Source organism: Acipenser ruthenus, chromosome 25 (assembly GCF_902713425.1).
Source record: "Acipenser ruthenus chromosome 25, fAciRut3.2 maternal haplotype, whole genome shotgun sequence".
In the NCBI taxonomy this organism is placed as follows: domain Eukaryota; kingdom Metazoa; phylum Chordata; class Actinopteri; order Acipenseriformes; family Acipenseridae; genus Acipenser; species Acipenser ruthenus.
Window position 1 is genome coordinate 18,558,691 of NC_081213.1, and position 25,729 is coordinate 18,584,419.

A 25,729-nucleotide genomic window follows, 5' to 3' on the forward strand; every position below is an offset into this window, starting at 1 on the left:
ACTCCTTTCATTTCTCTAACACGTTTAGATTAGCTTGTTTTGTATTGTCTAATGACGTTCACCAGAAAGCAAGAAGTCTTGGTGATAGTCCCTGAACTGTGTGATGAGGTAACTTGACGTAATCCTGCTTTGGACAACATATCTATGCTTTTTTCAGTGGTCAGTGTATTTCTCTATCAGTTTATTTGTATGCTTGAATTTACTGATGGATTATGGTGGTTTTGAGTAAATATAGTCACTGTAAACTTTCAGTTTAGCTTAGCTAGGTCAGTTTGACCACTAAATTCTAAATATTGTGCATAAGAAAATAGTATTTAGTGTATCATGTATTTAGTGTATCAATATTACCAAAGTTGAAGCATGAAGCCTTTTTTTCACGTAACATCAACACAAAAATCTTTGAAACTGGTTTGAAAAAGAGCATTTCTGTAAAACTACATATTAATGTCTTGATATTTTACACAATTCATTTCATAGCAAATTGGACATGTAACTTGGCATGGCATCGTTGGTTCTCTGAGTAAAAATGAAATCTTTGAGCTGAGATTAAATTACCATGGTATTTTTGCACTGCATTTTTGCACTTTCACCCAGCTTTTCTCATGTCTATACTATGCAGTTACCATAGTTTACCATAGTTTGCAATTATTTTTTTATGTTTTACCATACCTTGCTATTCTTCAGAATGCTTACCTGTGCTTTACTATGCTTTATTACACTTTGCTGTGCCTTTACTATAGTAAACATTTATAAGGGTCTGCACACACACATACACACACAAAACGTATTTGTGCTATTCGGTGAAGACATTTACTATTAAAAAAAAGTCACAGACAAATTATTGACACTCAACACCATGACCAATTACGCCCACTCTATGCAAAGTGTGAAAATGTACCTTTGACAGAGACAGATGCCTCCATATAGCAAAGGATTCTGATACTCTCAATGTGTGCTAAAATATATCCAAAACAAGTTTCATAAGTGGATAAGGGGTTCTCTGTAGACAGAAACAATTATAAGTGTGATATACAGATTGTGATAACAAAATGACACCGGTGGCATTGTCTACAAAATATATGGGCATTTAATCAAAGGATAAAGAGGTTGGCAGATCTCAGATGTTACCAGTAAATATTATTCCACTTAAAATACATATATATCATCATCTCAGCTGCTGAAATAGGTTATAATTCTGGGCAGACATGAAATGTTAAGAAATGAAAGATTTTGAATATTAGGGGTAAAAAAAAAAAGATATAAGTACAAGATTATGCTTTTGAGAATCAAGGTAATGGTGAGTTAATGATCAATGGATTTTAAAGAAAATGCATTGAAATCCCATATTAAGACAATTAGCTTTAGATTATGCCGTGGATACCATGTGCAATATTAAAAATACTATCTGTCGTGGCTTGAAATGCAAAATACAGGTTTAAAAAACTGACAAAAGAATTGGCAAAGGGAGTTAATGGTAGAGCAGCGCTGCCATCGTGTGGTTTGGAATGGTATTGCTTGATCGAGCGCATTACGTTGGTGAACAGAATGATCTAAATTTGTTTTAAGAACATAAGAAGGTTTACAAACGAGAGGAGGCCATTCAGCCCATCTTGCTCGTTTGGTTGTTAATAGCTTATTGATCCCAGAATCTCATCAAGCAGCTTCTTGAAGGATCCCAGGGTGTCAGCTTCAACAACATTACTGGGGAGTTGGTTCCAGACCCTCACAATTCTCTGTGTAAAAAAGTGCCTCCTATTTTCTGTTCTGAATGCCCCTTTATCTAATCTCCATTTGTGACCCATGGTCCTTGTTTCTTTTTTCAGGTCAAAGAAGTCCCCTGGGTTGACATTGTCTATGCCTTTTAGGATTTTGAATGTTTAAATCAGATCACCGCGTAGTCTTCTTTGTTCAAGACTGTCTAGTCTAGTGACCCTAAATATTCTTCTAAATATTGTATTGTTTTTGGTCTAAAATAGGTAGTGCCATTCAAAGGTTAAAGATGCATTTAATAAAATAGTGCCAGACGAATTCCAAAAAAAAAAAAAAATCTAAAATAAAATAAAGATGATTTTTAAATACCGGTATGCATAATACATTGCAATGGTATTTACAATCAAAGAGGACAAGTACAATGAGACACCTGTGGTTTAAAGGATTTTCATTGTAATACACTTTCAGACTTTACACATGGTGTATCAGCAGCAAATCTAAATGCCGCCTTCCTAGAATTCTGTATAAATGTTCCTACATGGTTCATGCTTACGTCGGTCTATATCAATTTCTTCTCCGTACCTCTAGATGTCACTATATTCTTGAATCCCATATAACATGGAGGGGGTCTACTTGAATCTTTTTTCTTTCTCTGTTCTGTGTTTACATTGAGTAGCAGATGCTGAAAACAGCTGAGACACGGGAGCAAAGCGATAAGTGAAGAAGGTTGTTGTGTATATAAATACTAAACCGGTTTCAAGCCATATTCGATACATACAGTACAGTGTATAAAGCACTGTAATCAACACTGACAAACGCAGGCCTGCAGTTTCAATGCATTTCAGAGTACTGAAAACTCTCCGGCGATGGACGCAAATGATTTGTTTACAAGCTGTAGGAAGGGCGACGTTTCAAGAGTTAGGTAAGTGTTTTGCACGCAGCCAGCTCTGGGATTGTCTACAGTATTATTTTTAGCTGGGTCGTGCACGTTACTGTTTTACGGTATGCTACTACCAGCAAAGTGTACCTCGATGTACAGAAATGCCAATTCAACGTTTCCCAATAATAATGCATTTTATATAATTTAGAGGCTCCATTGTAAACTTATGTTGCGAAGCTTCTAGACCCGCTTTGGAATTCTAATGTGGTTCTGGGTACCTTATTTTTGAAATTCTGCAATTCTCATTTTGTTTGTAACAGTGAATCTGCCGTATTGTAAACATTTAAATCTCGCGGAAGAACTGCTCTAAATACAAACTGCAGTCGTATACTATTTACCAGTGCAGTTTCCTAAGTCATCGGAAGGCAGCACTGAAAAACTGACACATATGGTGTTTGCTGGCAATAGATAACCATCGTTTTAAAAAATAATGTATTACCACTAGTAACGTTATCAGGTGTCCCTTCCCTATGTTGAATATATTTTGGTCGTCCTTTCCTTTTTTTATATATATATTTTATATATATATACCTGAGCAGTTGATATGGAGACATCATACCAGGTATATGATACAAATAATTGTTTAGGTACTATACTACTACAACAGAGTTTGGTGAATAGCTGCAGAACAAAATTGTACAATCCTAATGACAGAAAGGTAATGATATTTGGATGTGGCAGTGGCTTGCTTGAATAGTAACAATACTTTTGGAATTAACATTTGAATAAAACATTTAAACAGTAAACGAGGGGCAGTATTATCCTAATGCAATCTTGGAATGCACCATACTGTAGGTCACATAACTGGTTAATAATAATTAGCAAAACTAGCCTTGAGTAATAATCTAGAGTACAGTGAGTCTGCCGCCCTGAAACATATCTAGTGTTGGATGTTGGCCATCAGAGAGAGGAAAAACAGCTGACCGCCTCAGATAGTGCAGAGCTGTCAGAATTGGAGAAAGCAAGCAAGGCATTAAGCATTGGCATGCATACAACCATGTCTTTCTTTATTTCTCTCTCTCTCTCTCTCTTACATTTCCTTGATTCCTGTAGGACCTGTGTCAGCAACCTGGACCCAATTCCTCCTTACTAAGTACAGCAGTCTCTGTTTTGTGTTTTGTGGTGATTTATCAAGACTTTCCAAATAATTTCTTACCTCTTTAGCACAACAATATTTTCCCATCTCCTATACAGAACCTGTGTTCCAGACTTTATTTGCACTTTGACTCAGGGCATGCCCATTTATCCTGCCACTTGACTATAAATTCACTTTCTGCAGCAGATACATATTAGGGACCCACTTGGGTTGAGGAGTGTTATTTGGTAAAGCCACTGAAAAATGAAAATTAACCAGAATGTCGTCTGTTTTTCGCTTTTAGGTACCTTGTCGAGCAGAGAGATGTGGAACTGAATGTCCGAGATAGATGGGACAGTACCCCATTGTAAGCATTGCTTTTTATCTGTGTCATTGGCTTTATTTAATCTATGATTGATTCTATCATCCAGTTTTGCATCTTGGAGGACAAGAGCTCAGTGAGGTCAAATGAATTGCTTCAATAACAGTGAGTCAATGGTTAAAGTAGGGGGATTAATCTTTGAACAGCAGTTCTCTGTAATACAGAGTTTTAAAAGCTAAGAAAGTGATAGATTACTTCTCCCCCTTGTGTTTAGAGAATGGCAGAGCAGTTTTCAGACAGTGCCTAACACATAGCCTTGAGAGAAGACAGGCTGTGTTGAGCATTTGCAGTTTATAATTTTGATAGCTGTGATTTATGTATTTCATTTTTGGCTGATCTCTGTCCTCCTTTCTTAATAGGTATTATGCATGCTTGTGTGGTCATGAGGAGCTGGTTCAGTATCTGCTGGGGAACGGTAAGGAGAATTAAGATTGCATGGTCTTAATTTATCAAAGGTAGGCTGACTTAGTCTATAGCAAGGAGAGGACTTCTCAGTGAACCAGAACTATAAACTACCTTTAAAAGTGCAGCACAAGTTGGTATAAATGTACATCCTTTTATGTCACATATGACATGAACCAGGAACCAAAGAAACAAGCACGATGGCAGCCAGTTAAACTGAGCAAGAGGGAAAGTGATAAAAAAAATCTCAGTATTGGAGCAACAGAACTAGGAACAAGCATTTGTGATGTCCGTTGACAGTCCACTGTTTGTTATGAGTTACCTTTTTAAACCTAAAAAAGGAAGAGGTTTGATCATAGCCAACGCTCCAGATAAGGTTTCGGGTCTGGGAGTAACTTAACCTCTAATTTGAACACTGAGAGAGTAAATGTATTTTCAGGGGGTAAAATGCAACATTACCTTGAAGTCATGAGTAACCTCGATAAATACTGTAGGGCAGGGTGCAGCAAAATTGCTATGTGTATGTTTACGCATGAAACGTAAATTTAGTCTGTATTTCTTATTTTTTTTAAAATTCGTAAACAGCAGGTACGCAGCTTATCTGGACCGCTGATCATAGCTGTTGTTGGTGCAACCTTATTTCAGCTGTCCCTAACTGTCTTCACGGATATTTGACACCCCTACACGTTTTGTTTCATTTTAACCAAGAAATGGTGTCTCCTTGTTGATGTAATCTTATGTAATACATTTCTAAACCTGTGACATCACAGCATCGAACCCTTGAACTTTAACTTATTGGGTTATATGGCGAGATACTTGTACTTAAAAATCCAGCCATTAACCTGCTGCATTTGATAAATCAATCACCTCCTTGAGCCAGTGTTTCACCGCAGTTAGAAGATACATATTTCTCCTGTCCAATTGTGTGTAAATTAATAAATAAATAAACATTCATTTTTCTGCAGGTGCGAAATGTGAGGCGAACACGTTTGACAGAGAACGCTGTTTGTATGGCGCCCTAAGCGATACGATCAGGAGGCTACTGAAGGAATACAAGCAGATCACAGCCAAGGGAAAGCAGAGGGATTACTACGATGACTTCCTGCAGAGGTGTGTGTCCAGTGTGGAGTAGAGTAGGGGGTAGATCACTCTGGTTAAACCCCTCTTTTAAATGGTGACAATAAGATATGCCGCGGTTTATGTTAACAGAACTTAAGAGCACTTGGAAAGTTACTAACTAGAGGATGCTTGACCGGTTAGTAATAGCTAATTGATTCTAGGTCATCATCCATTCAATTCTAGAAGGATCCCAATGAATAAGACCGATGGGCAAATTGTTATGTTCTTTGGAAAAACGAAAGATCAATTACAGTTCTAAAATGAATAAAAAACAACTCAATTGCAGAATGTCTGAGTTGTTTATTTGTGGTTTGGAAACTTTATCAGTGCGTTTTTCCTTTCTGAAACAAATGTGGCAATTTAGTATGGCATAACGTTCTGCCTTTTTTTTTTTTTTTAAGACTTCTTGAGAAAGATAACGACAGTGATATTGTGTTCATCGTCCACGGAAAAACCTTCACCGCTCACCGCTGCATCCTCAGCGCGCGTTCTGACTACTTCAATGAGATGTTTGAAACGAAGTGGAAAGGGAAGAGCATCATTGCCCTGAAACACCCACTGGTAGGATTTCATTCAATAAAACCAGCCTGTTGGGTACAATCTGTCTCTGCATATCATTGCTCTTTCTTTGGAAAGAAAAAGCAGCCTGACCTCTTCAGTAAGTGGGGGGTAAATAAAACAAATCTGAAGTGAGAAACACCTGCCCTGTTACTATAAACGGTTCAGAGCCACCGTGGGGCAGCTTGGGGGTAATAAATGTTGTGATGTTATTTTTTCATGTTCAGAAATATATAATGAGGACAGTATTTATATAGGTTATAGTATATTCGACAATAACATATTACATTTATTTTAAATTCCAGATAAACCCAGCAGCTTTTTGCTCAATTTTGCAGTACTTTTATACTGGTAAGTATGATAAAACTCCAAATAATAATTAAAGAAGGTGCAGCTGAGTGCATTGGTCACTTTTTCAACACAGGGTGCATCCTGGGATGTGAGGTCAGAGGACAGTTATTTGACTGTTGACAGCAAGAGTGACTAGTGGCTGTTTTGTGGGAACTGTTTTCAGTCACGTGTCACTGAATTAGTCAATAATTTCTAAGGGATTTTTAAATCTCAATATATGTTACTTTGAAAATATTATTGTAATTGGGTTGCTTGTGCAGATTTTTTTTTTTTTTTTGCACGATCTGAAGTACAGTTCCTGGATTTCCCTCCATTATGCAGGCCGTTTGGACATTGATGTGGAGTATGTGGAGGACTGCATACGACTCGCCAAACAGTGCAAAATAGATGACCTCATAGAGGAACTGGAGAATAAATGCAAAAAGGTCTATGAATTTGGTAAGCCTTCCTGAACATATCTTTTACTTGTGTATTTAGGACCATTTCTTGCTCAGCAGCCTACCCAGCGTAGGTCTGAGTTCTGAGGTTTTGTTTTTTGTTATCCACAAAGGTCAACTATAATCCCTTTTACAGCGAACAGTGACCCTCAAACCACAATGACATGGGGCTGGATTTCTATTTTCACTATACTGTAGTTTTTTGCATAGGGACAATTTGTTTCTGTTGTCTTGGTTTTGGTGTGCTAGTAATGACGACCATAGCAGGGTTATTTTAGAAGACAAATGCTTCTGTAAAAAATCTAAGTGTTTGTCATTTACAGATTTTAAAACCTTGATTCAAAAGCATTAATCTTCACAATTAGGATTGAAGCATTTTAAGCCATGAAGGTGTGATTATTTTAATATTGGGCAATAAAATGGCCCCACAGGTTAAACTTCTGTCCCCACATAGAGTGCTTGGGTATGCATTCCTATGATGCCAATGTAAAATACTGGCTTTTACCTTGCAGTGTCTTCCAAGCCAGGGACCTGTGTGAAAGTCTTGACACTGGAACCACCGAATAATTTCCAGCTCCAGGAGGACCTAGCTATATTAGCAGACTGCGCATTGCCTGCTGAACTCAGGGTATGGGCTTGTGATTTTATCTGCTCACTGCAAGAATATCGACAGGGAGGCCTGTGATTCGTGGGATTTAATTGGCTCTAATCGTTAAAGTTGCTCATTTCTATGAATTTCAGCCGCATTCAAATATACTGACACGACCTGTCAAGTGTGGCCAATATAAAAGAGCAGACCAATTTCACAGAAAAGTTCATTTCAACCTAAGTACACTTAATAATTAGCAGTCAGTTTTGAGCCACATTATTGAATACGTGCAATTACTGTATATGTGTGTGTTAGTGTGTAAGTGTAATTGATTTACCTTGTCTGTATTCTAGGTGGGATTTGGGGAGCTGCCCTTTGACCGAACTGACAACTTTACAAGCTCCCCTGACGTCTGTTTCAGAGTTGAAGGCTATGACTTCCTATGTCATAAGGTGTGTGTGGTTGCCACCAGTAAAATACTGGATGCTGGGAAAAATGACCATCCTTAATAAATATATTGGGTAATGTGTAGTAAACAAGCTTTTAGTTTATCAGCCCAGCGCATCAAGTTAAAATAAGGCAGCCTATACTAGATACAAGTGTCTTTTATTTAGGTCTCAATTGTATGATACTTTCTTCAGGTTCACAAAACTCTACAAATCTTTTATCCTCCCAACAGGCCTTTTTCTGTGGCCGCAGTGATTATTTCAAGGCCCTGCTGGAGGATCATTTTTGCGAGAGTGAAGCGTTGCAGTCTCAGCCCAGCATCCCTGCAGTGACCCTGCACAACATCACGAAGGACATCTTCATCAGGGTCCTGTATTACATCTACAGTGACGACACCGAGGTAAAACAGAAGGCTCTTCCAGATCACCCTGACGCTCAATCGCTAACCAAATCAATACGAACAATAGTTTTACTGTCCGTCATGTGAGAAGACATAGACTGCTGGATGGTTTCCTTTCCTTCGCTAGGCAGCTGCAACAGAATTGCCAAGAGAGTTGTTTTGACTGCTGTAATGCAAGGGTAGAAACTGAAATATACAGTGAACGAATAGGTGTAATTAAAATTTTTACTAAGGTGTCTTTTATACAAGGACAATTATCTTAAGCTTCATTGGGTAATACATTGAGTGTACTTCCCCAGTCGGGGGAGTAAACCGTCTTTAGCGCACGTCTGTCTCTGAGTGTGTCTGCCTGTCCTCCCCAGCTGTCTCCAGAGAACGCCTATGATGTGCTGTGTGTGGCCGACATGTACCTGTTGCCGGGGCTGAAGAGGCTCTGTGGTAAAACCTTGGCACAGACCCTCCACCAAGACAACGTTGTCAACATCTGGAAAACAGCGAAGCTCTTCCGCCTGTCGCGGCTTGAGGACCAGTGCACTGAATACATGGCCAAGATCATAGAGAAGGTTTGTATGTGTTTGCTGTGATTTTAGTGGACTTGCTAGCTTTTGGAGGTATTCCATTGGCCCATCATACATTAACATGGAAAGTTGTGTCTACATGTGGCAGAGTGTCCCGCCCCTATTTATTATTATTTGTATTTTTGTTTGCGGCGCGGGTAAAAGCGCAGCGTCTTTTATTATTATATTTAAAAACCCCGTGAGGATGCATGGCTGATCAGCTCCTGATTATTTAACTAGCTGACAGTCATGCATCCTTACCAAACGCGTGCAGACTCTGGCCGAGGGATAATAAGATAATTAACAACTAGTTAATCCCTCGGCCAGAGTATATAAACCTGCAGCTCTCTGCACTCGAGGCTGGGTGTACAGAGGAGAGTACGGGGAGCGGAGAGACCGAGCAACATTTAAAAACAATCGCTAAAAAGTGCTGGATTATCCAGCACAACACTTACTTGTTTGTTTGTTTATTCGTTTGGCCCTCGTGCCCTTTTGTTTTGTGTTTGGTTAAAATCATTTGTTTGTTTATTAAATACGCTGAACGCAATTGCATTCAGCTTCACCCGCCCATCCACTGTTTTGGTGTCAGTTACTTCCTGGTCCGTGACGTCATCCACTTCACCACTGCGAGCCAGTCTGTCACACTACACCTTTGTTGGAGAGCAGAAATTGCACTTAAAGAGTAAGTAGTGGGGTTCCGAAAAATATAGCTTTATACGTCCCCACATGTTGCTACAACTGTTTATATAACATACCTGTAATGTATTTGCATTGTTAACATCCTGACAGCGTTTTACACTTATAACTTTAAAGTCTGTTTCAAAGCTCTTTTCAGAATGTCCGCTCTAGTGCACTGGGGTTTGAGATCTGTACTCTAAATCACTGCAGGAAGAACGATTAAAACAAAACAAAAAAAAGTGCTCAGACTTTTCTATTCCGGACCACATCATGGATAGTTATTGCTGTTTGACAATGTGGGCAATAATCCTTGCGCTATCAGTGCACTAGAGCAGACATTTTTTTTAAAAATAACTTTGAAACCAACGTTAAAGTTAAGTGTAAAAAGTTGTCAGGATGTTAACAATGAAAAGAAAAATGACAGGGATGTTATTTAAACAGTTGTAGCAACACGTGGAGACGTGTCACGCTCTATGTTTTGGAACCCCGCTACTTACTCTTTAAGTCACACAGATGTAGGCTGCTTAACATTAAATGACTCGCATGTGACGCAATCCTGAGCTCAGAGCATGTCCATTCCAAGATATAAAAGCTAATGATGTATTTTGATTTGCCTTTTAAAATGAAGGCAATACACAGTCAAGCATAAGAATGGTGTATCATTTTAATTTTCATGAGTTTTGTGTCTATCTTAGTTTTTTTTTATAATACATTGCAGTCTCTGTTTGTACCTCCTGCAGCTGATAGAGATGGAGGAGTTTGCCGAGGCGATCAAGGAGGATGCGGACGCAGTGGAGGCACGACAGGAGACCGACTCTGTCCCGCTCGTCGACGACATCCGCTTTCACATCACCGGCAACGTGCAGACCTACAGCGACATCGAGGAGGCCAACCAGAAACTGGAGGCCCTGGAGCAGCTGCTCCGCAGCATCGGACTCGACTGCTGAGGAGCGGCCCGAGAGCAGCTAAATAATTAAACAAGCCTAAATGATAATATTAAGCTTTTATTCGAGGATGAGAGCAGTAGTAAACCCCACAATCCTCCTCCCACTCCCACTTCCAGGACATTTTCCTTAGGAGTCCTTGGTCTTGGCACAAATCCCTCAACCTTATTCGGATGCCACCAGTTCCTTTATGCAGTCACACCTCACTGCTAAAACAGAGGTCTATAGAGCTTATCTGAGGGTATATGAAGTGATGATAGTGACTAGCCAAAAAATTCTAGTAACCTGCTACCAAATCCCGCCATGCGTAGCCCCAGCGCATTGGAAATTGGGTGGGTCTTGTCCAGTGTTGGAAGTTTCTGTGAATTGAGCTACTGTAAGTGAGTAGCTTGTCACATTATGTTTCATAGTTTGGCAGGCTTGAAGACTCAGACTGTCTTCATGGGCATGTTGGTCAATGCAATACTTAGTTGAGATCCGGCTACTTAGTTGCGCAACTGTTTCCACATACGTTTGTGTACATTTCAGGGATTTTCAAATTTTATAACATTTTATTGCTAATGTTTTGTCCGTTTAGTTATAGAATTAACATTTTTGACAATCAAGAATGAAGTCAAATGAGTGCAGATTTTAAGGTCTGTTTAAAGCATTTTTTCAGATTTAACTACTACAGTAGTAGTAGGGGGGAAAAAAAAACACCTAAACTTGGCATTTAATACCGTTTGTTTTATATGAATTTAAGTATTTGCCTTTTTGTTAGGTCCCAAAAGCCACAACCCTGCTTTTTGGAATGTCAAAAAACTGAAATGGTCTTCATTATTTCAAATAAATATGAAATAATGTTTTTTAATCCTTTCCAACATTTGGAAGGAACATCAGCAAAAACAGATAAAGAAGTTGCCTGTAAAGACGTTTTAATCAAGAAACCAGTAGGATTTTTATTTTTCTAGCATTGCGTCACAAAAACCCTATACAAACAATATGTCAAGCCTCTCATTTGGTGACTGTATAACATGGGAGAATTTCACAAAGCCCAATAATACCATGTATTTAACTATAATGTTATAATACTGCCGATTTTAATAATACTTGATCCTTGAATGAAACTCCTGAACTTCTAGTTTTGTAACACTCCTTTCAGAAGAGTGATTATGAAACTGGAGAAAACAGTTTTGTGATATTAGATAAACAGTAGATAATCCAATGCATTCTTTGAGCGAGGCAAACACTAATTTAAGCATGTTGGAAGAATAAAGAGGGTTAGTATCTTACCATAATATATACCGCTTATCCAACAGTTTGACCTTTCTATTGTAAAATAGACTTGGAAATATGAGTTGTGTGACAGCCTAGATTATGGATACATGCAGTAATGATTTGTCAGGTAACTTTATTCATAGATATACTAACCAATTTGCTAATGTGTACAATTACTGGGATTATTTTTTCTGTAGCAAACTAATTATGTCAAAGAAGGGATCTTCAATTTATTAATAGAATTTGACAGCACTTAGCAATAAAAGCACAGGATGGCTATTTTCATGTAATTGCTTCTGCTGTTGTGGTATTAACAGAAAAGCTATTCTACACACTATTTAAAAAAAAAAAGCATTTGAAGAAGTTTAGAAATATGAATAAACTGGGTGCATGAGATGAAATAAGTAAAATATACGAACCTCTCATTGTTTCTTTATTATTTCTTGAACATTTTAAATTTTCGTTGGTTTTAGGTGTGGAAAGGTCTTTGAAAAGAGTCTTTTTGAAGTCAGCAAAACCTTAATGGAATTTATAACCAGACTAGCCCATATAGCTTGCAGTCTGATTGTCTTACTGTATGTGCATTGAGGTACACTGACTTAACCCAAGGATGCTACTGCCACACGTATTGTATTTAAAGAAGTGCTAACAGAGTTCATTTCTTAACTTTTTTAGCTTCATTAACATTATTTTATTTCAATAAATGAATTTATGCTGCTTTTAGCACCAGTCAGTAATCCATATCAGTTTCTCTGCACATCTATTTATATTAATGGGTGTAAATGTTGGCAACACTGAACAAACTGCACCCATATAACCAAAGCGCCCAAAAATCAGACCTTTGCACCAGTGCATACAGAAAATTGGGTACAAAATAAAAAGCACCATAGGAACTACATTTCACCTCCAATCCAGGTACCAGCAGACCCTAAATATGCCCCAATACTGTACATACACACTGGCCTCCAAAAAGTAGTGTCTACATCCTGTACGTGCATAACATTTATATAGAAAATGCTTCACCAGTATGCATGTTCAGTTTTAAGGAAGAATGGAGAAACATACAGATACTTGTAGCCACTGACATCCCACTTTATTGCAGTATTACAATAGAAAAGACACAGTAAAATACCTAACATTTTACAGAAGGGTTCATCACTAGGTTGTTTTTTTTTTTGTTTGTTTTTTGTTTTTTTGCAACTGGTTTTAATTCACCAAATCTTTACACACAAGTTTGTTTTATAAATACAATGTCAAAACGATGTGTTTAGTGTGTGGACAAATGGATGTGAATTTGCAAACCTTCTCAAATGATACTCGCCTTTAGTAGCAGATTACAACTCTTAATTACTGCATGCAGGTGAATGCAAAGGGCTCCAATTAAAGCTTTAGGAATACAGCCATGGTTGTGGAATGTGCAAGCTTAATAACCACATGCACAGTACTGTACAATATTTTACTGCAATACCACACTGGTTTCATGAGTTTGCAACCCAATTAAATGAGACAAGCAAAACTGTACATGCTTGATTAGTATCTTTCATTGGTTTCATGCATGTTAAATAGGTATAAATTTTAAAACTCCTATAATAAATACTGATTGTAAGAACTTACTAATGACAATATATGCTTTAAATTCTAGATTAGATTTTTTTTTTACATAATCATGTTTCAATTGTAACTTTGCTCTTCTCCAATTCTATCAAATTGCATTAAAAGGAATTTCAAATTATAAAAAAAATCTGATTAAAGGATTAACTACAATAGACATGACATTTAACAAAATCTAAAATAACCACTTTTTTATATATTTGAAATGAAAGCTTACTAAATTGCATCCATAATGTTAATCACTCAATCATAAAAGATACAGCTTTGTAAAAAAAAACCTGTAATAATAGACCAATGTCTATTTTGTCAGTTTTGTATACCAACAAGAAAGATATTGACAAAGACTTGTGGTTAAAATGCTTCTCTAACTTTATTCCCAGGTTTCTTTATAGTCCTACTATACAATAGTGGCAGCAGTGAATCCCCTCAAAGGGGGACATTCAGCGGTCAGTATTCTTTATAGAACAGAGCATTCTGTCCATTGTCTTTCCTCACAACTAGGGGTTTGGTAACTAGTCTGCTCAGCAGATGACAACCACAGTGCAGCAGATAAATATGAACTTTTGTCTTGATTGGGTTAGCTGTGTGTTAATGGGGCTCAGTGTCTATGATGCATGCCTCCACTACAGTATGTGTTAATAAAGCAACAGAACCCTGATTTGAGGACATTACCCATGTCAGGAAGGTAATGCCTGACGATTAGGGTTGTATTGCGATTACAAACCAGTAAATGTACAGATTTACTTTAATGTTATGCCTTCCTTCTGTTTAGTTTGTTTTTTAAAGCTAAATATTTAATCTGTTCGGCGGTCATCTACTGAGTGGTAGTGTCCTGCAACAGCGCTTCTTCATTGCTGGATGAAGGTTCTGAGGTTTCTAATTATAGTTAAGTATTGTAACTAACACCCCTGGTAGAAGGACAACACCATTTTAAAAAGAATGAAAACAAGAACAAAGGTATATAGATTTACACTGGAATGATTATGTAAAGAGAAGGGGTTTTAATCAAAGTAATACTTTTGCAGAAATGCAACGTCTTGCCCCTTGAAAGCCGGACAACAGTTATAGATCAAGGCATCTTCCTCTTCAGTCTTAGTTGCAAAGTGGTGGAAGTTTCTTCTGGCTGTAACGTGAAGAACAGGGAATCTGTTAGTTAGAAGGCTATTCAAATTAAAAAAGGCAAAACCAATTTACCAAACCGGAACTAAACTACACAGGCATTTCACTTAAGGGTCCTGTAGTGTCTCTTATTGTTTTAGGAATAAAAAACAAATCAGTGAATAAAGATTTAGAAAGACTGCGTAATAAACTGGTTACTCCAAAGTCAAGCCAGGCAAAACCATAAGAGACTACATCAAGTAGTTAAGACCTGATAAAACAAAATGACGTGGAAACCTGGGGGTCTATTAAAAAACACTGGCAGTTACAATACAGGTGATACCTTCATTTACAAAGAAGTCGGCTGTGTAAATTGATGCTTTCACAGCAGAAGGGGAGTGAGCCATGTCTTCTGCACCCACTCGAAAGCATTCCTCTCCGGGTGCCACTGGACAGCATAGAAAGGGTACTTATAAGCTGCAAGAAACAAAACAATAGTTAGATCAAATCTGTGCATACAAAACCACAGAGCTTTTTAATGATCCACATTTTGTCCCTCTTCTATGTTGAAAACGTATTTTCACTGAACCCTCATCAGCACAAGCATTGATTAATGGTTGCTATTGAACTGACCATATGTACGTATTACATATGTACAGTATTTACATTAGCATTAATTCTCTGACATGCTTTTTCTATATATAAAAAGTAAATATTTAGCATCCATTTTGAACATAAAGAATTTCATGTTAGTTATACCACCCTTTTTTGGAAAGGTGAACAAATTTGAAAAAAACAGATCCAAACATAATTCAAGGTTATTTTATAAAATGAACATGCAATTTTTTTTAACAATAACATGCAATGTGAATTAAAGGCTGGAGTACATTCTTTGCTTTTAGCAGGGGTAACCCACAAGAAAAGCAAAAATGTACTAGAAATAGGGATAGGGATTACAAGGCATAAAAGAACACAAATCTACAGACCAATTGAAAGAAACCCATTTACCCTCCATTGTGGATATAAACTCTGTATGTCCATCTGTGTTGGTTGACAGAATCTTGTAGAAACTTTGTAGCTTATTGTTGTTGGTGTAATTCTGTAGAGAAGATATACAAACAATAAGAAAAACACATTGCAGGAATGTGGCCAGCTATTACCAAAGAGGGACATTTTAAAGTGGTTGTAGCCAACAAAATTCTTTCATAAATCTTACCTGCCGTGCACATGCTTTCACTATATAGGTCTCAAATGTGCAGCTTCGAAAGAAACATATGATGCACTGCAAACATCTATTTTAATTTTAAAGCATGGCATCTGGCACTATACTAAATAAAAGAAAGTTATCAGTTTGGATCTTGCCTTCCAGGAAATCTGATGCACTTCACCTCATCAATGTCTACAGGGTCAAGCATCTTACTAGTCTGTGATTAGGGGAAGAAAGTGGTTGGTTACTGACAGCTGTCCCTACCTGAAGGGGAGAGGCCATTCTGCTCTCTAGATGAAATTAATGATGATCTTTGACATTTTTCTGCATCAGAAGACTATGATAATCTGGCCCAGTGTTCAATAATGTGTCAATATAAAAAAATAAAAAAAAACTTCACCACAAAAATCCCAGATACGTCTCGTGAAACTCTTTGTTGGTGGATGTAGATCCAAGTGTTTTTCTAAACATCCAAATCTATAAGCCTACACCAAAGAGGAAATTAGGGTACCAATTATTGGTGTGAAATTATGGCAAAAATGTTGTACTCACCTGCAGAGAAAGGGTCCAGTCGTGATAATTTGCTGTGATGTTCTCTGTAGACAGCGCTTGTAACAAGTCCTTGGGAAACGTCTTAAACAGCCTGCTTTCTTTGGCAGCTAAACAAAGAATCAACAGACATGTTAATACTAAAAACAAAGAACTTTTTGGCCTTTTTAATTTGTTCTTTTACGATAAAGGATAAGGGAAGTATTTTAGTCAAATAAACTAAAATTGCACATCCTGGATTTATGCCAAAAAAGATCAGCTACACCTTTAATTTGAATTTATTTTATTTTTTAGGTAAAACTAAAAGCTAATGTGTTGATCAGTGTTATGAGTTTAGCTGTTTTTAATCATTAGGCAGAGCATTAGACCCGGAATTACTGTGTTCAGTCTATATGCGGTTTAATGTGATGTCCATTTGCTTGGAGTGCTGTTGTAATTCTTGACTCCCAGCCATAAGCTCTTGCTGCAGAGGCAAATCAGCAGGTTGTCTGTAATGGACCTGACCAACGAGCTGTCTTTTATACAGTGCAGATGACAGCAAAGTAATGCAACTGTGCCACATTTCAAGTAAGTGCAATCCCTAGGTCAAAGCTTGAGTGAATGTCAACGGGAGAGCGACTCCTTCTGTTTTTGTTACAGTCAGAATATTTTTGCCACTGGTGAGAACTGTTAGCTGCTCAAATCCTAGACATGTTCCCCAGATTGGAAAGTAGTCAGATTCATCGTTGGCCTAGGAAAAAGAAAAAAACAGCTTTGTGGCAGCTTAGCACAGTGGTAAATGCTTTGTGAATTACAAAATTATAGACTTGCAATTTAAACATATGTTATAAACCACATATTGACAACTTCATTCAAGCAGCCTGGGCAATCCACTGCATTAATATCCAGTGGTCATTACCTGTAGATAACCGATAATTGTACTTTCAATAAATAACTCCCAGTCAAATATCTAGCAGGAAATGGCTGAAGCATAAGATAACAATGCATTCAAAATGTTAAACACTTAGGGGCAGGTGTATTAAGATGAGCCAGTCGCAGTGCAAACATGTTCTAAAACACATTTTAAAAATACCTTTATTGCCAGATCATAGAATATCTTCGCCCCTCTGGCAAACTGGGATCTTTCAATATCCACTTCTCCTCCTGGTAGCAACAACCTGAAACAATGGACAGTCGTTTTAACTTCACCCAGCCATACAAACAGCATAACATGATTAAAATGTTCACTTTTGTGGTCTGGCTGTAGTTGCAACTGTTACTATATAACTGAGGCAATCCCCTAACTTCCTCCTTCCTGGGCTATTACATGGCTTAAAGATATCATGACCACCTCCTACTGCAACAAGTAGTCCCAGTTGCATGAGCTTCCTTATAGAATGGCATATTGACAAGCTGATTTCAATGTAGGTTGCAGCTTGAGTCGTAAAGAGATGACTGTAGAACACAGCAGCTCAAAAAATAAAAATGAAAATAAAACTCCCTGAAGTTATATATTCTGAAATGAAACACATACCCATTTATGGAGTAGAAAAGTTTTTCATATTCATCCTTTGTACGATTTATTCTGTGGAAGAAGGGCAGCAAAGTTTGAGTGAATGTTCCTCCAGCACAGATTTAAGTGTGGCTTAAATACCAATATAAAAAGGTGCAAATTAAAATAAAATAAAAAAAAAACATGTATAATTCAATAAAATAAGAACTTTAGCAGTGCCACTGTCACATTTACAATGGACAAAAAACACTTGATTAACTGGATATGAAATTACCACGACTGACATTATGTAACATTTTAAAACAGCATCTCTCTTTTGCAAGCCAGTTTGAGTCATGATGCGTAATGCAAGAGTGATGCCTTCATGGGCCATTCTACAGACTGAAGGAATGAGAAGCTTACTGATCGTGGTATGCTCACTACACTGCGGGTCAGAACACACAAGTGTCACATCCTTACCTCACAGGCACCACTCGAGCTCCAGCTGCTTCCAGGTGTTTCACATATGAAGCAGCAATGTAAGATATCCCCTGAGGGTGGAGGTCGCTCTTTTGATTTTCTTGTGCCAGGATCCCTCAGGAACACAAATGATTAATTAGAAGTGTTACGACACAGCAAGCCCTCTATTGAGTGGAGTCATTACAGTCAATACCTTACATCAGTTCTTTGTTGGCAAGCCTTTAGACAAGCATTAAATGAAAGAACAGCCACTCTACTTTTTTAACCCTTTGATTTCAAACTCATGATGAAAAAGCCAATAAATATGTCATGCTCCTATAGGTGTGGCAAGAGAACAGGGATGTTTATACTGTAAGTGGTGGTGTGTAGGGGGGTTTGCAGTGAGCAAAATATAAAAAAAATAAATGAAGACATAAATTAATAAATAAATGAATGAATACATGCATAAAGACCAGGAAAAATATGTTGACCGTACATTTCATTTTGAGAGCAATAAATACAGTCTGTATTTTGGCATTTGGTGTTTCATGAAAAATGTGCTACTATTCTGAATGTATTTCCGGCAATTAATAATTAAGAATCTAATGATATATATCAAGCAGATTGTTACAGTCACATACAAAATTATTGATACCCTACACTTAATATAAGGTCATTAAAGAAAACATATTAAATACAAACATTTAGTGACCATTTGCTACCAATTAATATGACAAAGACCAAAATACACAATTTCTGGTAGTTTAACAATCTTTCTTAAAAATACAAAAGCAATTTCAAAGCACCAGGATTTATAGTGCACAAAAAAGCTGCAGCCAAGCATGCATTGTGTATCCAATCTGTCTAAGCTGAAGGAAATATGCAAGGCAGAATGGGCACAGATTTCACCAACAAGATGAAACATATTGGTTAAGAATTATCATAAACGTCTGAAAGCTGTAATAAAAGCAAAAGGCGGACACATAGTAAAGCTGGGGTACCAATACTTCTGTCATGAACATTATATATATATATATATATATATATATATATATATATATATATATATATATATATATATATATATATATATATATATATATAAAGATTGTTTGTTAAACAATTTTGGTCTTTGTCGTATTAATTAATGGCTAATGCTCTCTAACGGCTTATATTTAACATGCTTTCTTGAATTACCTATACGTGCAGGGTGTCAGCTTTTGTCGGCGACTGTACTACATATGGCTTTATTGACATATGTGCGTATGGCGTCGGTACAGGTGCCTGTTTATGTCATTGGACAAAATTAGATTCTGAAAAAAATGAAAGTCTTCCTTCCTGACTGTTGATTGTGTTAGTCGGTACGGTACAGAACACGATATATTGATTGAATAGTGTGAATCTCACTTACCAATGATAGGTCTGTTGTTGAGGCGGATGCAAGGGTACACTGGTTGTGGCAGGAGAAAACAGCACAACACAAAGGTAAAACTAGTAACAACAGAAAAAACTAAAGCCGACGAACACATATCGAATGCTTGTTGTTTGAAATGTTCTAATTTAAAGAATCCTGACAACACAGTCAATCAAATATGGTTAAAACGTGATTAAACAAGAACAGCATCATCCCGTTATGACAAGCACACCCTGTCACCCCACCTTTGCGAATCCCTTACGGAAGTTTGTTTAAGTAGAAACCAGAGTACATACACTGATACATAAGTGCGCACATACAGTACATTTCATTTATCGTTTTGTCACGGTCCTTTTTTGGGGCACAAGCTACGTGACAATGTAACCTATTGAGGACCAATGATAAATACGCACGATGCTCTCCAATAATGTTTATGGGAATTGAATGCATTTTGGAATCTCAAGTCAAGCTGTTGAGAGATGGTTCGCTATACTAAACATGGCCCGTTTCATTTTTCTTTTCACTTTTCTTTTTTTATGCCATGGTGTGTTATTTATAATTTTATTCTTGAGAAAATGAATGAAAAAAAAGAATAAACTATTTTAAACCTGTTTTTGAAAGAATTAGAATGGACTGAATACGAATGACCAAATGTCCAATATCTGTGAGGTTGTTTGAACAATAATCTAACAATATTTAATCTAACAATAATTATTATTTCGGCCCACAATAATAATGAAATAAAATTATAGACCCAATAACATCTGCCTCAAATTGGGAGCTTCAGGACGCTTACAGCGCCTGCGGACTGTGTTGCGTAACAGACGCGTTGTTTTAAATCCCGTTCTCTATATAAAATCCCGCGAGGCTTTCCTTTTGTGATTTGAAAGATGGCGGACGAAGTAGAGCAGGTAAAGTATATATTTTTTATTTCAAGTGTTTATTTAAAATGGCAAATACATTTTGTTCGGTGGCATGTAAAACAAAAATCTAAATTGATATGGAAACTCAAAAATGGTTACTTGTTTGGATATACGTTGTTTTCTTGTTTTATTATTGCCAATGAATGACACCACGGAAGCGGGTTAATGAGTTTTCAAAAACTACACACACGTTATGTATTTGTAATTGTGTCTGTATATGTAGTTTACTTTTGGAAGGCTTGTATGTGTAAAAATATGAATTGAGTAAAATTACAGTATCGATAGTAATACACGGATACATGCTTTTGTTGAGTGAATTGATGTTAACTAATCAGTACCGCTATTGAATTTTGTAATTCAATACAGCAGGTACCGTTTGTATTATAACATATACGTAATATTATAATAACTACAGAGAAACCGTTGTAAACTTCAGATTTATTGTTTGAGTTGGTTTGACCTGTTGTGAGTTGTAGTTCAGTGCTGTATTAAAGTATTTAAATAGAGATTATATGTACACAAGACCTTACAAGATTATGCCCTCTTTTGTGTTGTTGTTTTTAGCAACAGACTTCCAACACTGTTGAGGAACCGCTGGATCTCATCAGGCTTAGTCTTGATGAGCGCATTTATGTCAAAATGCGAAATGACAGAGAGCTCAGAGGAAGGCTACACGTAAGTACTGTAAATAACAATATCAATCTGCAAATCTCCAAAAGATGAAGGCCTATTGACTGAATGACAAGGAATATTATCTGAATACTGATTCTCTGTTAAAATAGTGTACAGGGAGTTAAACTGGGGATGAATATTGTAAACTGATACCAAGGATTGTCTTTTAAACTGGACATGGTAATTGCACTGCTTTTAAATTTAAGACAGATATGGAAGCAGAAAAAATAAAATCTGTAAGTCCAAATATTGCATAATTTGAGATATTTGATCCCCAGATTGGCATGTTAAATTAGTAAAGAAATATTTCTTTGCATTAAGCCAAGTTCTCTTTTATTGCAGGCTTATGATCAGCACTTGAATATGATCTTGGGTGATGTTGAAGAGACTGTGACCACAGTAGAAATTGATGAGGAGACGTATGAAGAAATTTATAAAGTAAGTTTTGAATAAATCTTTCATATTTTTTATACTGTCTTTTTAGAACTAGTGCCATCCCTTTTTATTATTATTATTATTATTATTATTATTATTATTATTATTATTTTTATTTCTTAGCAGACGCCCTTATCCAGGGCGACTTAGTCGTAAACAAAAATACATTTCCAGAATCCTAGTACAAGTATTAATACAATTAAGAGCAAGATAAAATACAATGACTGGTTGTAGCAAGTACAAGTATATGATAAAATACGATTCAATAACGGAGCAGATAAGTGTCCGTGATAGTTACCCTGGAGTGTTTGATCCCTCCCATATTTCATACAAGGACAGGGAAGTCAGTATGTTGTACATTGCCCCTGATAAGCATCCTTCCTGCCTTTTTTCAATTATTTCTGTAGTTCACTACTATTTTTACTAAATATCTGGCTGTAAAAGGCTATTTTCTAACACTTTAGTAGTAGGCTACTTACTGTTTGCAACGTATTATATGTTTCTTTGCTAAGCTCAGATCGCTCATTTCATACACCTGCATATAGATGACAGAAAAATGACATTGAAAAACAGACCAGTGTTTTTATTTAGTAGATTATATGGGGGGGGGGGCATTACAGCTATGACCAAAAGTTTAGCATCATGGCTTACAGAATTATTAATGTTACGTTGACGTATTGAAATTACATACTGCTTTGTAGTTTTCCACAAATTGAAAAATGTGACATTTTGAAATCTAATATGAAATACTGTACTATTGTAGTTTCTGGTAGACTTTTGAGATACCATATTGTAGTTTCTAGATTGCATGATGTTAAATAAAATATCAAAACTTATCAGAACTGGAGCAGATTTCCCATGAAGGATGGGCAAAAATTTCACTATCCTAGTGCAAAGCTAGTAGAGACCTATCCAAAAAGACTGATAGCAATAATTGCTGCAAAAGGTGCTTCTACCAAGTACTGATTTAAGGGGCTGAATACTTATGCAACCAGTAAATTTCATTTTGTACATTTTCTTTGCAAGTTTTGCTGACATTTTAACCTCCTCCTCATATAACAGTGTTCAGTTTAACCACTACAGCTTTGAATAAAAAAAAAGGTTGTTTGAAAAACTGTGCATACATTGTTTGTAATTCAACAAAATGTGACATGATTGGTAGGGGGTGAATACTTCTACAAACCACTGTAGGTTTTTAATTCTGTCTGCATCCTGCATCATTTTTTAATCATGTCAGCAAATTGTATTAGAGTACATAGCCTATGGTGTGGTACTGACAACTACTGTACCGCGTAGTGCATACTGCTCCTGTGTGTCCGGGTGCAGACTAGCGGTACTGCACTGTGAAAATGCCCAGTGGTGCCGCACTGCACCTGTCTGTCTCGGGCTTTAGTTTCCTTGTAGTACACAGTTGTCACCTGGTGGCAGTTCAATGAAGAAAAAAAAAATACTGCTTTACAATACTAAGAAATATACTAAAAAACTAAATGAAATGATAAATGATTTGACTGGATGTCTTTTTCAATGTCTTCAATGCATTTTAATTTAGAATACTGTCTTTGGGACTGAAAGGTACTGAAGCTAAATAAGCTGGTCTTGATATGGAACTGTCAAAGACAAGTTTTACTATAGGATATGCATTTGCTAAAGGTTTCTCTCTTCTTTTCCAGTCCACAAAGAGGAACATCCCAATGCTGTTTGTTCGAGGGGATGGTGTAGTACTGGTAGCTCCTCCACTGAGAGTTGGCTAGATGCACACATCCTGGGAGAGAATGGATCCAACTTGTTGAACTGTGCTCCCCATTGGGAGTGGAATTTTTTTTTTTTTTTTTTAGAAAAATGTAACCCAACATTTCTTGAATTGAGGTTTTGTTTTTTGGTATTTTGGAGGAAATCAACTTTCCCATAAGAACAAAGAAATATAAAAAAAAAAACTAAAATAAAACTACAAAGCTGTCCTTTTATTTCAGAAAAAAAGTTGCCTAACAGACTAATGTATCTAAGAATGGGCTTTATTTTTGGATGGTGGTGCGCTCATAGTTTTATTTGCACAGTGTGAGAGGCTTTGTAGGAATTGTATTTTAATGAAAATACATTGTGTACTTCATTCCCTACACACTAGCTTGGATTAAAAACAATGGCACCAACCGTTACATACTACTCATCATTTTAGAGCATTAGTAACATAACACGAAAGACATTAACAAAGCCTTATTGTCAAAACATTTGTATTGTATAGCTGTTTACCATAACAGGCCATATCAGGTGATCTGTTATTTGGGGGTATTTTCAGGGTTACAAACTGTTTTTCTGGTGTGCAGGTTTTTAAAAATCTATTTGCAATTATAAGCAACATGTTTCTTTTCTTTTAAATATACTTCATTGTTAATTCCTAGTACAGTAAAGTTGTTTTAAAACAATTGTAAGATCTTTAGTTTCTGTAGTAACATCTACAGCAGTCACTTTGATTAGACCAGCAGAGGGCACTGTTGTTTTAGGTATAAACTGAATTCTTCACACAGTTGCAGGAGGGTGGCTGTTGAGTTCAGTTAGTTTTTCTCAAAATCTGAATTTACCTGACTGAGTAGGTGAGGCTAGCAGCGTTGAAAGGTCACGTTGTGACATGATTTGAATCGCAGAACGGAAGATTCTTCAGATAAGCTCAAAGCAAGCATATGCCAGGTAAAATCACTTTTATAGAAAAACGATAACTCGCTATTGGAGCATCAGGTCCCAAAACCGCTCTGAATAATTGCAACGACAGCATACCACGGTTTATACCCCTTGGACTGCAAGTTATAACAGGAAAATGCTTATTTTGCTCACTTCTGCCAGTGGTTCACCACAGCAGCACTGTACTTTACGAAAGTTTCTATGATTTTGCAAGACATGTGTGAGATACTGTTGCATGCAAATACAGCTGGTATGCTTGACTTGTTTTTAACTACCTTTTACTTTCATGCTTTAGCTTGTTTTTTCTGACTGAACATGTAATAGCCATTCAGCTGAACAATCTTACTTTATAAAAGTGAAAGAAATTTGCTTTTATTTTTATTTTAACCCAGTATTGGGTCTTCCACTGGGCTTGAAATAAGTGCTAGCATGTGTGTTACTTTTTTGCTACTGTAGGCTATGTTTTCAAAAACCTTTGCACTTAATACAGAAGTTCCTTTAATGGAATATTTGCAGAAATTAACTTGTCTAATGCTGTATCGAATCCTAGGCAGATCCACTTGTGCAACTTAGATTTTGCAACTTTGAGCACCATCTTTATTCTAGGTCATGTTAAAAGAATAAATAAATTATTTATTTGTTTGGCAGTAGACAAGTTCATTTCTGTAAATATACCCATAATAGTTCTATTAAAGGTGAAACAACTTTCATAGTAAATATTACTTTTTTGGCTGAGCTCTGCAAAATATCCATCTTGTACACCCTTGGCCTTTGATGGGGGGGAGGCTGTGTGGTCCAGTGGTTAAAGACAAGGGCTTGTAACCAGGAGGTCCCCGGTTCAAATCCCACCTCAGCCACTGACTCCTTGTGTGACCCTGAGCAAGTCACTTAACCTCCTTGTGCTCCGTCTTCCGGGTGAGACGTAATTGTAAGTGACTCTGCAACTGATGCATAGTTCACACACCCTAGCCTCTGTAAGTCGCCTTGGATAAAGGCGTCTGCTAAATAAACAAATAATAAATAGAATCGGAACATTTTATGTATAATGTACGTTGGAACTTTTACAAGCCAGCTATTTTATCTGCATTTAATCAACGGCACTGATTAAATGCATAATTGTCCTCTGCCAGTAATGTTTCACAGTGGAGATACCAGATGGGTTTTAAAAAAGTCCAGAAAATGTCTATGGTCTTGGAGTCTAGATTTATTAAGGTTTTAAATACTGGTTTCATGGAATTTTGTGGTCCGTGGTTATAACAACTGGCCTTTCTTTTCTGTCCAAAACGTCTTAAGGGAAATCTGCCAATCCATTAACATATTTCTTAGTGTCTGTGTTTTTTTTTTTTTTTTTTTTCATACCCTGTACTTACT

The 25,729-nt window shown here is 36.9% G+C and overlaps 2 protein-coding genes and 1 pseudogene across 2 annotated transcripts; 2 read left to right on the forward strand and 1 right to left on the reverse strand.

Annotated features, from left to right (window-relative positions):
- Positions 1-2,370: 2,370 nt before the first annotated feature.
- LOC117964015 (ankyrin repeat and BTB/POZ domain-containing protein 1-like) lies at positions 2,371-12,271 on the forward strand. The gene is made up of 12 exons (XM_034906174.2): positions 2,371-2,632; positions 4,030-4,092; positions 4,467-4,522; positions 5,475-5,619; positions 6,030-6,189; positions 6,492-6,537; positions 6,859-6,975; positions 7,487-7,602; positions 7,917-8,015; positions 8,243-8,410; positions 8,773-8,973; positions 10,386-12,271. The coding sequence occupies exons 1-12, from the start codon at positions 2,577-2,579 to the stop codon at positions 10,590-10,592; spliced, it is 1,434 nt and encodes a 477-aa protein (XP_034762065.1). The 5' UTR covers positions 2,371-2,576; the 3' UTR covers positions 10,593-12,271.
- Positions 12,272-12,917: 646 nt separating this feature from the next.
- On the reverse strand, positions 12,918-20,438 carry LOC117412311 (gamma-glutamyl hydrolase-like; annotated as a pseudogene).
- A 44-nt stretch (positions 20,439-20,482) lies between these two features.
- LOC117413945 (U6 snRNA-associated Sm-like protein LSm3) lies at positions 20,483-23,515 on the forward strand. Its single transcript, XM_034023422.3, has 4 exons — positions 20,483-20,566; positions 21,143-21,253; positions 21,593-21,688; positions 23,356-23,515. Exons 1-4 carry the CDS (start codon positions 20,546-20,548, stop codon positions 23,434-23,436), a joined length of 309 nt encoding a protein of 102 aa, XP_033879313.1. The 5' UTR covers positions 20,483-20,545; the 3' UTR covers positions 23,437-23,515.
- Positions 23,516-25,729: the final 2,214 nt, after the last annotated feature.